General features: G+C 40.1%; 1 protein-coding gene across 4 annotated transcripts in view; it reads left to right on the plus strand.

Annotated features, from left to right (window-relative positions):
- SULF2 (sulfatase 2) overlaps positions 1-17,082 on the plus strand; it is a 238,580-nt gene that overhangs the window by 173,175 nt on the left and 48,323 nt on the right. For all 4 annotated transcript variants that reach the window (XM_074970050.1, XM_074970048.1, XM_074970047.1 and 1 more), the window contains 4 exons: positions 2,754-2,905; positions 7,196-7,365; positions 12,016-12,166; positions 15,222-15,397. In XM_074970050.1, coding sequence (XP_074826151.1) covers positions 2,754-2,905; positions 7,196-7,365; positions 12,016-12,166; positions 15,222-15,397 — 649 coding nt within the window. The remainder of the gene's footprint in view (positions 1-2,753; positions 2,906-7,195; positions 7,366-12,015; positions 12,167-15,221; positions 15,398-17,082) is intronic.

Genomic DNA, 17,082 nt, shown 5'->3' on the forward strand with positions numbered 1-17,082 from the left:
GCAGAGGGGCATGGTGGGGTTGTAATAAGGCATGAATCCAGAGTCACTATTCAGTCCATGACTTCTAGTGTCTAGCAAAGTTATGGATTTAAGCTCCCAGGCTTGTCTTTTGAAAGTGTTGTGCTGGTTTCCTTTGAGGATGACAACTTATAAGTCTGATATAGAGTGATCGCTTTGTGAAAAGTGTTCATCCACAGGTAATGTGATTTTTTTTTTTTGTCTTTTATCATTTTCCTATGTGAGTTCATTCAAGAGCGCAGTGATTGTCTGGTTTCACCCACATAGTTGCTATCGGGTCATTTAGTGCACTGGATGAGGTACACCGCGTGTTGTGATAGGCATGTGTAGGACCCATGGATCTTGAAAAATGTGTTGTGGAAGTTGTTGATCACTGTAGTAGTGGAGATATGACTGCAGGTTTTGTGCTGTGTCTGGTACTGCATTGAGTTGGTGTGTCTTGGTCTGTGAGGAACTTGCTTCTGATGATGAGCTTGGAGAGGCTGGGGGGTTGTTTGAAGGCAAGAAGAGGGGATTCAGAAAAGATTTCTTTCAGGATGGGGTCACCCACCTTTCCTGTAATATTCTGAGATCAATATGGCTACGACACCGCATACAGACTTACAAATCAGTTAACCCACCTGTGGCTCAGTTATTCATCTATAAAATAACAAAAACAATGTTAACCCACCTTTGAAAAGTTGTTTAAGCTCCTTGGATGACTTTCAAAATATTTACTATATTTATTCATTCATGTCTCTTCAATGGATCTTCTATCTCCACATACTGTCTTCTGCATATTAGACCATAATTCTTTCAGCACTTCCATCTGTTTTAAAAGATCTCAGATTTTGACTCCATTAGTCATGGCTAGGGAGACACATTAGTTGACCACCTTAATTTTCTGTTGAAGAGGATGATGGATAAACTTTTTCCAATTACATTTTGAAATTCTGCTGTAGCTCTTCAGGTCGGACCTTATTCACTAAATGTCCCTGGGAAGTTGTCCAGTTATTCACTGCTTTGAAATATTTCCATCTTTATTGCTAGTCCCGTGTTCCCCATCGTGCTAGTTCCACTGAGCTTTTGGGTCAGATTCTCAGCTGGTGAAGTCAGTGGAGCAATGTCAACTTACGCCACCTGATGATCTGTCCCTTTGTCCTCAGGTACATCTTTTACCCATTATTTTTTTAATCATATCTAGATTGTGCACTTTAACTTCTGTGTCTTATCAAGTAGGAACTGTGCTATTGGTGGATGATAAGGGGATCTCTCTCACATTGACTTAATTCCCTTTGGGAGAAATCCTTAGATGGTGCAAAAAAGCATATTTCCATTGACTTCATTGGAGCTGTAGCCATTTGCACCAGCTGAGAATCTGGCCCACCAATTTCATGAAAATCCTCCTGATATGCACAAATGTAAGGGAGGTCAGAATCGGGCACTATTGCTAAGATTTTCAAAACTGCCTAAGGAATATGGAATCCAATTCCCAATAAAAATGTATGGGAATTGTGTGTCCAAATCCCTTAGGCTCCTTTGAAAATCTCAGTCTACAGCTTTAGGGGAAAATGCTGGTCTCAGATCACTCCACTGCAATCTTCTGCTCTCTCTGCATACACATACATGTCAATTGACAAGAGCATCATCATGAGTTGCCACATTCATTGTTCAATTCTGGGTTAAAAATCTGTAGAATCTAAAGAGGAATGAGTGTGATAGTCTCTACTCTAGCCCACTGTGGGTGTCTTTATTCATATAGCAAAGCATTAACAGTTGAGATCCATGGGAATTGAGTATGAAAAGTGAGTGGGACGTCATTGTCAAGATGCACTCTGCAGATTTGACAGCAGAATATTGCCATAGACCTTATCAGAGTGGATAGAGCATTTGTGCATTTCAGTACAGCAACCTTACATTTGTGTAGTAATTAGACAATATGTAAATTATTTAGTGAAAATTGTGTGCTATTAACTTTTAACATATAAAAACTGCTGTACCAGGATAGCATCACTGGGAGTATTATAACATCCTGGTGAATTTGTGCTTTTTCTGTATAATATTAATATTTTGTATTTTTCTCCTCCATTTTCTGTTAAGTAATTTGTGTCAGTGCATCTGAGGCTTACAGGAGACTGATCAGTCTAAATAGCTATTCCAGGAGGAAGACTCTCACACCTGCATAGCTTTCTTTAGTGTCTCTTATACTCTTCATTTCTTCTGCCAAACAGGCTGCTGGTCCATTTCTTTTAAGCCTTTGGTTTGAAATTTCATCACTTTGTGAACCGTCTCATTTGTTGTTGGGTCTCCCACACCAGCCTGAAGCTGCTGAGCACTTACTTAGCTGGAGATCGCTTAAATGTGTGTAACCAATATGAAGAGGGCAGCTAAATTGGGTTGTTCAGGGTAGGATGAGGTAAAGTGGCAATTGGCATTATTTGAGACATGTTATGCTCAGTTTCACTGACCCTGAATGTATCAACCACTATTATAGGTACTTTAAATGCAGTTTCAGTTATTAGTTTGGTCTGGTTTATTTCTTATACAAGTGGTGTGTAAATGCAAATGACCTATAATGTTAGAGAGCTCTGAAATTCAGGGAAGGCTGTACACAGAATTTTGTAAGACATCTCACTATGTGCAGTCCATGTTAAATGTACCTGGATGAAGACAAAAACTGAAGTGTGTGGTAAAATATGGTCTCTGAGGTGTTTGTATTATACCTACTTATTCTAGCTCTCCTTTCTCTCCTCCAGCTTTCTTTGGGAAGTACCTTAATGAATACAATGGTTCCTATGTGCCTCCTGGCTGGAAAGAATGGGTTGGATTACTTAAAAACTCTCGCTTTTACAACTACACACTCTGTAGAAATGGCGTGAAGGAGAAGCATGGATTTGACTACTCTAGGGTAGGTCCTATTGATTTATTTTGAATTTTTTCCTTTTGGACATGATTGCAAGAAGAATACAAGCACTTTATGGATTCAGTCTAAATTAAAGTATTCTTTTCATAATTGAAAGACAGTGCTAGTAAAATCTGCTTAAGCCCCTAAGGCAGTTCCTTTGGACCATACATTATCTCTTCACTTCTGGTGGACATGTTATTTAAAATGTTCTTAGCAACTACAAGAATATAAGTTACACATCCTAAGGCTGTAAAAACGTCAATATGTCTTACAAGCTGAGAAATGGATTTAATTGCATCAAGACTGGTAAATTCCACTGCTCTGCACTTCAGTTAACACTCACGGGGCCGGCCTCTGGCCTGTTACAGTGGTGTACAGCTGGAGAAATAAAACTGACTTCAGTGGGGTTTCACAAGTGTAAATGAAATTTAGTATCTGATTCCTTCTACTTAGGGTGGGTGGGTGGATTGGTTTGTTTGCAGGGGTGAAAGTAAGTCGAGTGACTTACCGGTACTCTGGGGCCAGCTCTGGCCCCCGGAAGGGGCAGGGCCTAGGGCGGAAGGGGCGGTGTTGAGGGGATCAGAGCCAGCCCCAGCCCACCCTGTAAGGTAAGTGCCCCCCCCCACCGGGGTAGCAGCAGCAGCCCAGGGCTCTGGGGGCTATTTAAAGGGCCCAGGGCTCCCCTCTTCTACTGCCCTGGTCCTTTAAATAGCCGCTGGAGCCCCACCAATTCCCCAGGGCTCCAGCGGCTATTTAAAGGACCAGGGCGGCAGAGGCAGCTGGAGCCCCGACCCTTTAAATAGTCCTTGGAGCCCCCGCTACCCCAGGGCTCCAGCGGCTATTTAAAGGGCCCAGGCGGTAGAAGCAGGGGAGCCCCAGGCCCTTTAAATAGCTGCCGGAGCTCTGCAGTCGCTACCCCAGGGCTCCAGCAGCAGGGCTCTGGAGGCAATTTAAAGGGCCTGGGGCTCCAGCCACCGGGGCATACTGGCTTACTTTCACCTCTGTTTGTATGTGTGTATTTCTTAAGTGAAAGCCTGTTTCATGGTCACAGTATGATAATTTTGGGGAGTCCATAGTGCATCACACATTAAAACTGTCCTTGCTATGTGAATGCTGTGGATGTGTAACTGTTACATATATCTCTTGCTAAAGTACTTGAGGATAGTCTACCTTGACTTAGCTCACTAAAATGTTCGGCACCCATCTCCCCAGCACAGGCCCCACCACTTCCCTTTCTCATCTCATGCTGTATAATGTCTACTAACAAGGAGAATGTTTACTTGAGCAAAATGCATGCATTTGTCAAAGCCGCCAGCTTGTGTGATTTCCTAAAGTGGGTTGCAGAATCTCTGATTTATGGCTGTAAATAATTTATTGGTAAACTCCTTTGGTTAGAAAAACTGGAACCTGAAGGAAACAGTTCAAGAGTGAAACAGGGCATTGTTTGAAGGAGAGGGGAAAAGCAAATGGTTGCTAAGTGACATCACGTGGTTCTGGATTTAGAAGTAAAAGTTATAATTATAGTTAACTATAACTATAGTTAATTCTCACTGTAACATTATAATCATTTGTAAGATAGTGGTGGATTGATCAGTATTGGAAACATGCTACTGTATGTTTCCTTCCCTCCTTTTATGTTTTTCTTTTAATAACTAAATTGTCCACGAAGAGACAAGTTGAAGTAACGTGACTTCAGAGAGATTGTTTTAATGACCCTTCCACATCATAAAACAAATACCTTTTTGTTTCTAACATCTCTGCCCCACTGGCACATAAGTTAGCAAAGCCTAGTTTGGTGCTTCCTTGAGCCATTGACCTCTTAGTTGTACAAATTAAATATTTGAGATCCTAATTTAATACAAAGTTCATATTAAAGGATAACTGACATGTTAAGAATTATATTTTTAAAACAGATATCCTTATTAAAAATACCGTTAAAGAAAAAATCCCATTTTTAATATTATTATGTTAGTTTACTTTTTGTTAACTCTTATTTTAGACAGTTAAGACCATGATTTTCAAAAGTGAGTATTGGGCACTGTTCCCTGTAAGCTGTGTGCATGTGCACACATGCACACAGATCCTAAACCCCGTGCACATGGCGAAACACCGTGCGCACAAAAATTTACACAGAAGCACAACAATTTGCACAGAAGAAATTTTTTGCGCACACGGCCTGTCAAAAATTAGAGGGAACATTGGTAGTGGGTACATGCTCTCTGAAAATCAGGCCCATTAAAAATATTTCAAGCTTGGCACCCTACAAATTGATGCAAACAAAATCATTATTCACTTTTTACAATCTAAATATTAGCCAGAAAATGTACTAGTCAGTTACACTTTTCGTATCGGTTTCTTATCTATTTAACTTTGTATGCATTAGCATAATTTCCCATATTTAGGTTTTTTAAAACATTGCATTTAATTTTTGAAATCTCTCTTAAGTGGAGGCTTAAATAAAAAATAAATTCATGGCAATATTTCCATTTGGTCTTAGGTTTTGCAAATGCTTATTTTTACAAAATTTTAATTTGAGGGCGATTTTGACCTGTCAAGTGCCCTTGCCCTTTAGAATGGAATAGAAATCCATATTCGCTTCACAGGCCAGACCCAAGAACAAAAGGTCTTTCTGTCTTCATTATGTCTTACAGCAGGCTTAGAAAATACATATATGTTTTAGTTAAATGTGAGTATATTATTACTCCAGGGTTCCCTTTTAGAATGTTGACTTTCAGTTCCTTAATGGACATTAAGAAGAGTTTTTCAGATATAGAGGGTCAGGTCCTCAGCAGATAGGCCTGTGTTGTTTTTGGTGGAGTTATGCTTATCTACACAGGCTTTCATAATTGAAATGAGTTGGTGGTGTCTGCTTTGTTCTCTGTAGATAGTTACTCATATCACGAATACACCACATAATTCAGAACAGATGGCAGACTTGGATAGGGTACACCAAGGATTGGAATAGCAGGAATGCTTCAAGTCAGGACTGATATGCAAAGGTATATATTGGAGACTGGTCAGCCTGGTTCTGAGAGAGGCAGCAAGCAGTTGTGCTAAGTTTGAACAAAGAAATCAAGTGAGAGAGGCCCCTTTTGAGTAATGAAAGCTGACTTTCTCTTGCACCTCCATGGCAGGGTGAAGAAGATTGAGAAGGCACTGACTGTACTGTACTTGATTTGTTATATAGCAAAACAGAGTAGTTCAGTCTCCAGGACTGTCAGTCTGGCGCCTTTGCATTTCCTTTACTCTATAAAAGGGAGGTGCACTGGGAAGCAAGGGACTGGGCTGATGAAAGAAAGCTGTGCTTGAAGGGAAAACCAGGGAGGTATTCCATCCTCTGTGATGTGAACCACACTCATACTTGGTGACTTGACAAAAGCAAGACACTGCATGTGGTTTTATTTTGGAGGTGAAAAGCCAGTCTCTTTTGTGCTTGTGTTTGTTTTACAATAAATAATACCATGCTGGTGTCTGAAACTTATGTTGGTGTATAGAGTTTTCTTGATATTCAGGGAGTGTCACAAAGACACCGTCTTCAATCCACATGCTTCCAGTATCACAACATGTACTTGATACTCTATCGGGTCACCAAGGATGTTCAGTTTGTTTTCCCAGGGGACTCCGCTGAGTTTTCAGATTTGTTTTTTAATGGAGGCGTCTACCTACCTACCTACCTTTACATTGTTATGTTGCACCCATCATTATGGTATCTGAGTACCGCTCTTATATCTGCCATGCTGAGTCAGACTATTGGTCCAACGAGTCCAGTATCTGGCTGCTAGCCTTAGTAACTGCCTGATGCTTCAGAGGAAGGCAAAAAAAAAAACCCCACAAATCAGTTGAGATTTCCAGAGCATTCTTTCAATAGACAATGTGCCTAAATCCTCTTGCATGCTTTGAAAATCTCAACCTCAGAACACAAACAATCCTGTAATTATACATTACCTTTAAAAAATCCAGCCATGCTATTTGACTGACCCTCTGAACTAGTGAGTTCCCCAATTTGGTTAGACACATGTGTGAAGAAGCTTTCCTAGTTTTTCTAAATTTAGCTGCCCTTAATATCTTGGAGGGGCCTGTTGTTTTTTCCATACCATTGGATAGAGAGGAGGGAATGATCTGTTTTTTTTTTATTTATTGTTCATAATTTTAACAACCTAATCTTAGTCTCTCATTACTCTTCCTTTCCAGGCTAAATAATCTGGTTTCCCCTGTCTCTGGTGATACCCAAGACTATCTAGGACTCTAATTGGCTGTTGGAATATTTTATTCAACTTTTTTCTCCTCTTCCAGGATTATCTGACTGACCTGATCACCAATGACAGTATCAGCTTCTTCAGAATCTCAAAGAAGATGTATCCCCATAGACCAGTATTGATGGTTCTCAGCCACGCTGCTCCTCATGGTCCTGAAGATTCAGCTCCTCAGTATTCACAACTCTTTCCCAACGCTTCACAACACATGTAAGGAAAAATAAAATCCCTGTATTTCCAGGCACAAGAAAAAAGAACTGGGTACATCTGCTGGAAAAACATACTTTGGAGTCCTTAGACTCTTGGCATGCGTTTATCACAGTTAGTAAGAACAGAAGAGTTGGGAATTTTTATATGCATATTCAGAATACTGTAAGCACCTTCAGAGTAGAGACCATATCAGTGGGCCTGAACCAAAGCTTCTTGAAGTCAGTGGAAAGATTCACGTTGCTGTCATTGAGCTTTGTGTCAAATTCTGTGGCCCTGATTCTCTAAAGTCCTTTTACACTGCTCTGGCTGTGTGTATCTACACAGCCTGTGACAGCGAGCATCCCATCCTGGGTCGAGAGACTCAGGTTTGCAGGGCTTGCACTAGCAGTCTAAAAATAGCTCTGTAAACCATGCTTTGGAGTTGCAGCTGGGGCTGGAGCTTAGGTTCTGAAACTTAGGGAAGGGGGTGGGCTTCAGAGCACTATCAACAACCCCTCAAGCTCAAGTCAGTTGACCCAGGCTGGGAGGCTCGCTGCTGTGGCTGTGTAGACATACCCCAAGTGGGTGTAAATTTGACTTCAGTGAGACTACTTGGAAGGTACGGTGCTATTCAATGTGTTTAAGGTGAATCAGAACATGTCCCTTAAATTGTAAGCTCTTCAGGGCTTCAGACTTTACCTCTCTGTGTACATGTGCAGTGCCTAGCATTTTGTGGGTGTTACCATAATACAAATAATAAGTAATGTTTATTATTATCCCCGTTTAACATTCTTACTGTCAGCATCTCAGTTTCCCCGTATGACTTGCCAAAGTCACACAGGAAGTTTTCAGTAAAGCTGACAAATAATTTAGGTCTCTTGATCTCTAGCCTTGTGCTGTAAACAAAATTCAGCTTTCTTCCTGTGTGGTCAGATAACATAGTGATTTTAGATTAAAACTAGTTTGGCCCACTTAGCTTTCAAGGGCAGAGTAGTTCATTTCAGCTTTGTTTGTGGAGGAGGCAAGGATTGACTCTGTAAGGAGATCATCAAACAGCAGTGGAGGACACCTACCTCCTTGCAGGATTGGGCTTTGGAACAGACTCTGTGAGAGACAGGGTTTTCTTTGTTTTAGTTTCTGGTTATTAGAGAGCTAAGAATTGTATATTTCATTCTGCCGCACTGTGCCACTAAAGAGAATCTCTCTCTCGGGCCTGAAGCAACACAGTATTTCATGTTTAAGTTGTTTGCAATCACATGCTCAATGTTTTTCCTTTGAAATGAAAATTACATAAGCTCAAAATGAATAGTGTCTGCTATTGCTCGTACACAGAGTTGACCTCAACCTTATTAGGAATGCTTATGGAAGACACTCTTATCTCAAAGATATAATCATTTTCCACAAAATCCTCTACAGCAATTTAATTATGATGATGCAAAAGAGAAAGGGGTGAAGGGATCTGGGGAAGGAAGGGGATGAAATGCATCTCTGTATGGTTTTTTCTCTTTCACGTTGTTTACTTTTCCCCCCCACCCCAGTCTAGTTTATTTTCCTGACTGGAAGATCTTTTTTATGGAAATTGCTGCAGGATTTTATATCAGCAGTGAATTTCATTATTACTATTATTAATAATAATCTATTAATTTATAGACAATAGTACTTTGCAAGAAATTTATTAGTTCATAAAAGATTACATTATTTCAATAAATTAAGCATTTTTTTCTTCTTTTAGATGTGCATATTAAGTAGCTTGTATTATGTGTATTTATGCAGAGAAACTGTCTTCGGTTATTTTAAATACTTTTTATAGCACAATATGAAACTTAAGCTGTTAATAAAAAGGAACACCAAGCAAAGTGTTGCTTTCAGAAATGCATCAGTATCTCAACAGAGCCAATCTGCTATTAATGCATTTACATTTATTAAATTTTTAGATATTTATAGAATATCTATGTATTGTATTGAGTATATATGGCCTGATTTCCAAATTAAAGTTACATACAATTGCTTGTCTAATTGGAGTGCACAGTCCCCACAGCTGCACATGCAAATCAGGTAACTGCACATACAAATTAGTCATCTTGTTTCACATTCCCTCCCTCTGACCTCCCAAGCTACCTGGGAGTTCGCAATCCCTGGGTATTGTAGTGCCATCATAGCTGTTCCTGTGCCATCCCTGGGGCATGGTCAGTGAAAAGGTGAGATATGGCTGGAGCACTGCTGTGCAGCTTGAACCAGCCTCGAAGCTGCTTTAAGTTGCACTGGGGATTGAACTCAGTCCTTGTCTAGTCCCAGAATCAGGAGCAACATATGCCCCCAGCTTCCTCCTGCAGCTGTGTCAGCTGAAGCACTAGAACAGCTGAGGATCTGGCTCTTAGTGTGCAGTTGCAGTCTTATTTTAATTGAAAATCTGTCCCATAATTTCCCCCCGCCCCATCCTCCCAGCAAATCACTGAACTACATTAATAGTTTCCCTATTCTTCTCCTAGACTGATAGTTAAACAGGATGGAACAGCTGGGCAATTTCATATTGGCCTCTAATTTTATTTCCGTAAAGAGTACATGTTTTATCATGACTGTTTTCCAAGGTCAAATACAATCAGGATTTGTAGAGCAATCAAGGTAGCTTTCCCCCCATCCCTGACCCCCCTCCTTTTGAATGGAATGTGAAGGGGTTATTTTGTCCAGCTTCCAAGGATGTTATATCTTGTGTATTTGGCTATGAGAGAAATAAATCTGTTAAGTGTAAGAGGGTTACATTTGTAGTAATCAAAGAAAATCATGGGCTTCAGGTGGATTAAACAGCAGGAGATTTCAAATCAGCCAGGAGATCACAAAGCAAGCTGAAAAGGAGTTTGCCATTCTAGGCATTACATAGCAACAGTTTCCATAACTGTCAGCATATTCATAGGAGCAATGTCATTATTTCAGCCACAACAACATTCTGAAATTCAAGAGACTATTCGCAATGCACAGAGAATAAACAGAACAGCCTCTCCTCCCCAAACAGAGAAGCTCGCTTCCCTGTCTAAGTGCATTTTTCAAATAGGCTCCCACATAAAACTTTCTATTGAAAAAATTGTGGAAATCCAATTATTATTTTCATGTTTATTTCAAACGTGAATTAAACTTTTAGGAGCATTTAGCACCAATGACATTCAAAGATACGCTGGGTACATTTCAAGGAGGAAAGTTTTCAATTTAGGTTACTATTATTTATCCTAATGATTTAAGTTACCCTGCTGCTCTGTTGTGTGCACAAGACTAGTAGTGGCTTTTGTCAAGACGTAAGTATAATTAGCTGGAGATTGAATATTGGGATTTAGAAAGTAACTTGGGCAAAGTCTGCAGCTCTTTGCTGTCACAAGGCCACCATCTTGGGTTTTACAGGAAACTTGTGATGTGTTAAACATTAGCACTGATCTAATATTTTGAACAGAAAGAGAAATCTGAAGAAATCTTTCATTTGGATGAAAAAAATCTCTATTTGTGAAACTATGCATGGTTTGTACCAAGCCAATGTACCAGCTAATGCTTAAAAACAATAAAAAAGGGCCCTTAGTCTTAAATGGTGATAAGATAGATAAATAAAACAATAGCTTCTCTTGAAAATGTAAGACAAAGACATATGTAAAGAGTACCAACCATATTATAATATAGAAAAGCAAGTCCATTGTGGGCTTTAGCTCCAGTTAGCGTGGAGCAATGTAGTTATGAACAAAAAAGCAAGCTCCATAACTCCCAAACAAAATGAAATAAAGGACCATCAGTGATGTCCCTGCTCATTGTTAACACTGATACTTTAATGGAACTACAAGATCGTTAGGAATTAAAGGGGCAGTGATGCTCTCGCAAGGTCATCAAATCCAGCTCTTGACTTCTTTGTCAGGGTCCTAAATTCTCTTTCCATAATGTGCATTCATCAGAGTGTAATGTGAAGGTTTCTAATGCTCTCAGAAGAGTTAAGGCTAGAAAGTACCCAAGTCCCATTTCCCCCCACCTCTGCTTTTTTTTTTTTTTTCCTTTGGGGAGGTCTTTAAAATGCAGCTTTGTATCCATTTCTGCTTGCCATGAGCTCACATGCAATTTAATACCACCAGGTAGGGTACCTGTGCTCCCCTGGGTATGTGAGTGCTGCAATATTAACGTGGCCGGTCATGCTGAATTCAACACAATTGTTAAATAATCTAGTGGAATCTTTTCAGCAAGCTGGACATTTATTATTAAGAGCCTGATCACGCTGTAATAGCCTGTGTTAGTATGAGCAAAATGAAAGTGGAGCAGTTACATCAGTGGAAACTCGAGGGCATATGTTCTTGGTTCAAATAATGCTTCCCAATTGTGGTGGTAGACTTCTAAGGCTAATCTGCTGGCATTGAAATGTGTCCCTACTAGTCTGGAGGATACCGTTAAACTAACACGGCTGCTACTCTGAAACCTGTTAAAAACAATGTATATTTACTCTTTCTAATAACGTTTTACTTCCAACAGAGTTATTTCCATGCTCCCACCTTTCATATAAAGCATAAATGAAATCACAAATGTAATTTTTTCTACATACCACAGAAAGTTAGTCTTGCAGTGGTGGTCAAATAAAGTTTATTGGCATGCACTAGTTTATTATTTTTTCATAATAATGTGGTGGTCTCTGTTTCCCTTATTGCTCCTTAGCACTCCCAGTTATAACTACGCTCCCAACCCAGACAAGCACTGGATAATGAGGTATACGGGTCCCATGAAACCTATTCACATGGAGTTCACGAACATGCTACAGAGAAAGCGCCTACAGACACTCATGTCTGTGGATGACTCCATGGAGATGGTAAGATTGGTGGTCCTTTTTTCAAGCCAAACAGGTACTTGTTTCTTGAGTTAAACTCCAAAATGTTTGCGCATTTAAAAAAAAAATAGTATATTCCTACTCTGCATATAAGCTAAGCACTGCCAAGCTAAACATGGCTTCTTTTTACCACTACCTCCGAACTGACAGCTCTCCCAGATTCTCTGGGTTTGTGGCATTGTTGTTCCAAGTGAAAAAGGAAAATAATGTAAATTCCAAAAGCTAGCAGAATGTTTCCAGATACCTACTGTTGTTCAGTTAAAGAAAGAAAAAAATGAAACATGGGGAAAAAAATTGTAAAGCATGAATTTGATTTGAATTAAAAAGCGTCAACTCTCACCATGTACTAGTTGGAAATTAATAATCCGAACTGCAGGCATAGTGCACTTCTGCATTACTGCCTCTTTGTCCAAAAAGTTCCAGTGAAATTAATGGGGTTACATCGGGGGGAACCTGAGTAACTAGAGTATCTCAAAAGGACTTAGGTGCCCAGCTGCCACTTTAGGTGCCTAAACCCAGAATCAGGCCCCACTGAGATTCAGAAAGACCCCTCTCAGCTGGCAGCAAACCTCAGATGTGGGGCTTCTTCAGTCGCTCATGTTGAATTGTTCCATTGTGAATAAATCATGAACAAGTCACTGGGCCAGAGAGAGTAGGCAAGCCTGAGACTGACTCTGCAGCCTTATGGTTAGAGCACTCACTTGGGAGGTGGGAGACACCCAGAATCTAGCCCCGCTCCTTCAGTGACTTTTTAAATTGTTTATCCAAAGTGGAACAGTTTTTACTTCCAAGACTGAAGGAGCCCCACATCAGAATATCCTGCAGCTCAATGGGTAGGGCACTCAAATGAGAGGTGGTACAGCCCTGTTCAAATCCCTTCTTCCCCTCAGGCAGAGGGAGGCTTTGAGCTGGATCCCAGGTGAGTACCCTAACCACTGGGCTGAAAGTTATGGGGGAGCTCGTCTTCCTCCTCTCCCCTCCACCCCCCATTTAGGTACTGAACGCTCTGAGAGGGGTGTGGCTTATGCATTTCCCTCTCCCCCTCTTGTCAACGGAAGATGCCTAGCTTAGGCGGGGAGCTGCCTAGCATGCTGGCTTTTGTGAATCCCATTCTGAGGTGCCTGTTTCTCCACATTCATTGTACAGGGAACCTAGGTGCTTAACTCAGGCTTTGTGAATTCCAGTGATTTTTCTAAGTGCCTAAAAGTTAGGCATGGTGATACAGCATTTCCACAGCCAAGTTCCTTTGTGAGTCTAGCCCACAGTGGCACCTTGATTACACATATTTTAAAAAATGCAGGCAGACTTTCTAGATTGCCTGCATTGTGTAACAATAAGATTCCAGAAACCTCACAGTGCAAGCTATGTGTCAGTGGGCCTTGAAAAGGAACCCATGGATCAGCTGGTTGCTATTGTGGGAAAAGGATGGGTTTGTTTCAAAGTGCAGAAAGGCTAATCTTGAAGCAATTGCAGTTTACTGCTTCATGTCACCTGGAAATCTTATCCACAAAAGATGATAACAATAAGGGGAGTCCAATAAGGCAAGGATGAGACTTATCTGTTAGTAATGTATTATAATTACTAATACTTTATTGGGCATAATAACCCAGGAAAATATGCTCGCTCCTGGTTGCTAACAAATATGCGTTGGTGGGTCAGACACCAGTTTTAGAGAAGCCATGTCACAGAGTCACCTGCTAGCACCAATGCATTTAGGGTTTGCTAGTTAGCAAGGTGGTTTCACTCCTGATGATTTTACTGGGTGTACATTTCACTCCAGACTGAAACTTAATCTTTTGTAGTTTTAACCACAATTTTTAATGAAATTGTACGTACCTAACATCCCTTAAAATGTCTGTTCGTATTTTGAGCGCATGGCAGATACCAATGGCTCTAAGAGGTCACTGTGGCTTATTTAAACAGATTGCAGTCAAAACGTTTATATGAATTTGTCATTATGTGAGTCTATACCATTTCCTCATGGAACATCAGACACATTGATTCAGGCTACATCTCAAAAAGGGAGTCACATTTTATCTTTAACATTTTGTCCATATTATCACATACTATACTGGTCTGACTTCATTTACTCTGGGTTCACACTGATGAAACTACCTTGACTCCAGTGCAGTTTTTCCTGATACACACAAGTTTGAGAACAGAATCCGGCCCATATTTTCTAATCACAGATCTCACATGCGGGACAGGGAATGATATTACCATACAGAAAATCTGCTATAGTACCACATTGCTAAATCCGCATGAGATGATAGAAACTGACTAAACCTTGAAGATGAAACATCAGGTGATGACTGGTCATTAGTGCTGTGCATTGATACACTTCAGTATTCACTTAAAGAGGCCCATTTAACCCCCCTAAGAACAATAGGATTCAGAGTTAAGGTTGAAACACTTACTTTACCAGATAGCAAGAGTGAATGGCAGTATCTGCTGTTTAGTTGGGAGAGTTTGCGAACATTCTATGTAAATGGGACTCATTTGAATGGTCGAGTGGCATTTAACCAAGTATTAAATAGGTGTGAAATTCTAAATGGTGTCATTTTGTTAAGAGAGTTTGCCAAATACAAATTTAAAGAAGATAAAGGGCTAGAATTTCAAAAGAACTCAGTATGCAACAGCTCCCAATTAGGCACCTAAATAAGTGGCCAGAGTTTGAAATTTCCAATGGAAAATGCCGGGTGCAAAGTACTTTTGAAAATCTGTCAACTCAAATTAGATCCCTACATAGGAGCTGAGCTTTTTGAAAGTCTGTCCTGAAATGTGTAGTCGCTATTTTCATTCAGTAAAGTATTATTCTATTGCATTTTAAGTATTTATAGATGGTTCTTTCAAAGAAAATGGCCTCTTCTTTTAATCAGGATAGTTGCTTAATGAGGGTGCTTGGATGTCTATTGGAATTTCCTAGTTAAGAACATCCAACTCTGTTATACAGTATATATGTGTACACTTTTATGCACAGAATTATTTCAAATATTATTTATACTGTTATTTAGTGCAAAAATGTTCTTTTTTTCAGATTTATAATACATTGGTTGAAACAGGTGAACTAGACAATACCTATATAATATATACAGCAGACCATGGCTATCATATTGGGCAGTTTGGACTGGTGAAAGGGAAGTCCATGCCTTATGAGTTTGATATCCGAGTTCCTTTTTATGTGCGAGGTCCGAATGTGGAGGCCGGCTCCTTGTAAGTCTTTGTTTTTCAGCTCCTGAATTGCTTTTGGTTTATTGGTCTGATAATCATGATTGATATGCACAGGAATGTGAGGTCAGTGGCCGTGTACCGGGGCTTAAAAACACATGCAATGAAGTACAACTGTGCAATCAGATTTAAAAATGTGCTGAGTTTGACACAGAGAAAGATAGAACCTTTGTTTTTTGTCAGCTCATTGGGCTTGATAGTTAGGGGAGTGTGTAGTTCACTTCCTTTGAGTACACCAATGCGAGCTTTGCATGGACATAAGAGATTGTGACATTAGGCACATCCCTGAGCATTGGGTAGCTCAGAAACTGCACCGCCCAAGGAGGCATTGTGACTCAAAGGCTAGGTCTCCACTTCTGCAGGCATAGCTATGTCAGTCACTCAGGTGTGATCCTGAAGGCGCAGTTGTGCCAACAAAAGCCCCAAGTATTGATGCAGCCATACCAGCGAAACTGTACGCTCTTACTAGTATAACTTATAGTACTGTCTACTGGCAAAGCGCTCCTAGTGTAGACCTGGCCTAAGAGAAATTTCTGCATCACATTCCCTCTCCTGCTTCCTTCTTGCCCTATGGGTGTAGTAACTTGCTGTTGTCTGTACCAACTGTGAATTGACATCCCCTGCACTCTCTCAGCTGCACTGGCCTGTGAGTGGGGAGATGGAAGGTTCTGCCCTTCCTCGTCCACTCCCTGGTCACCTCCTACATGATTCAAGGACTGGTAGCCCATTCTAGTATATAACCGGGTTTTTACAAACTCTGGTCCCTTGCCCAGGTGAGTGGTCCAAGTCGCTGTGTAGCCCTTTGGCTGGCATCCAGTCCAAGTTCGGTGTGATATTGCATGGAAATGCCTAGTCATTTCTTCTGTTCATTTCAGTCAGTCTCTAGGCCATGATATTTGCCAGGTAGCCTTGCTTTATATGTTCACTGCCACTGTAGATAGTTATCAGAGATTAATTAATTGATAGAATAGAATCACTATGCTCTCCTGTTGCAGCTTGTAAAGAAAAATGAACATAATATTTTCCATATATGACCTCTACAGAAAGTTTTCCTTTGTTTATCCTTTGGGATTACACAGTTAAGCTGTTTGTCCGTGACACACGAGAATGCAGAATATGACTGTTAATTAAAAAGGTAGCTTTGATCAGCTAAGAAATTATGTAAATATACTTTCTAAGCAATTATTTTAATAGCAAATATTTTCACTGAAGTAATGATTTGGGACAGAGTGTCATAATTTTCTGCCTTTTATTTATATCAATGTGCATGTTTTAGCATAATTACCACATATAAAATCTTCCTTCCACAAGTTTTTTTCCCTTCTACTACAGAGGAAAAGCTATAAGCAACTAATATTAAGAATGTAATAGAGTAGCAAATCTCTTTAAAAATATCTTAAAGGTTTTATTTAGTTTGCTGATTAATTCATAGTATGAGAAAAAAGGTAAGAAAGTTTTAAATATTCTAGGTGTCATGCCAAAATTCCTTGACATGGAATTATTACTTATTTCTGCAGTAGTTGTGCGTGGTCCCTGTCCCGAAGAGCTCCTAGTATAATTTAGAGATTATTTGAAAGCTAGTACTTCAATAGCAACACAGTGGCCTAATTTTCAGAGGTGCTGAGCAGACAACTCTGTGAAAGGCATGGGTTTTAAGAAGAGATCTGGTG

Source organism: Natator depressus, chromosome 13, assembly GCF_965152275.1.
Source record: "Natator depressus isolate rNatDep1 chromosome 13, rNatDep2.hap1, whole genome shotgun sequence".
Taxonomy (NCBI): Eukaryota; Metazoa; Chordata; order Testudines; family Cheloniidae; genus Natator; species Natator depressus.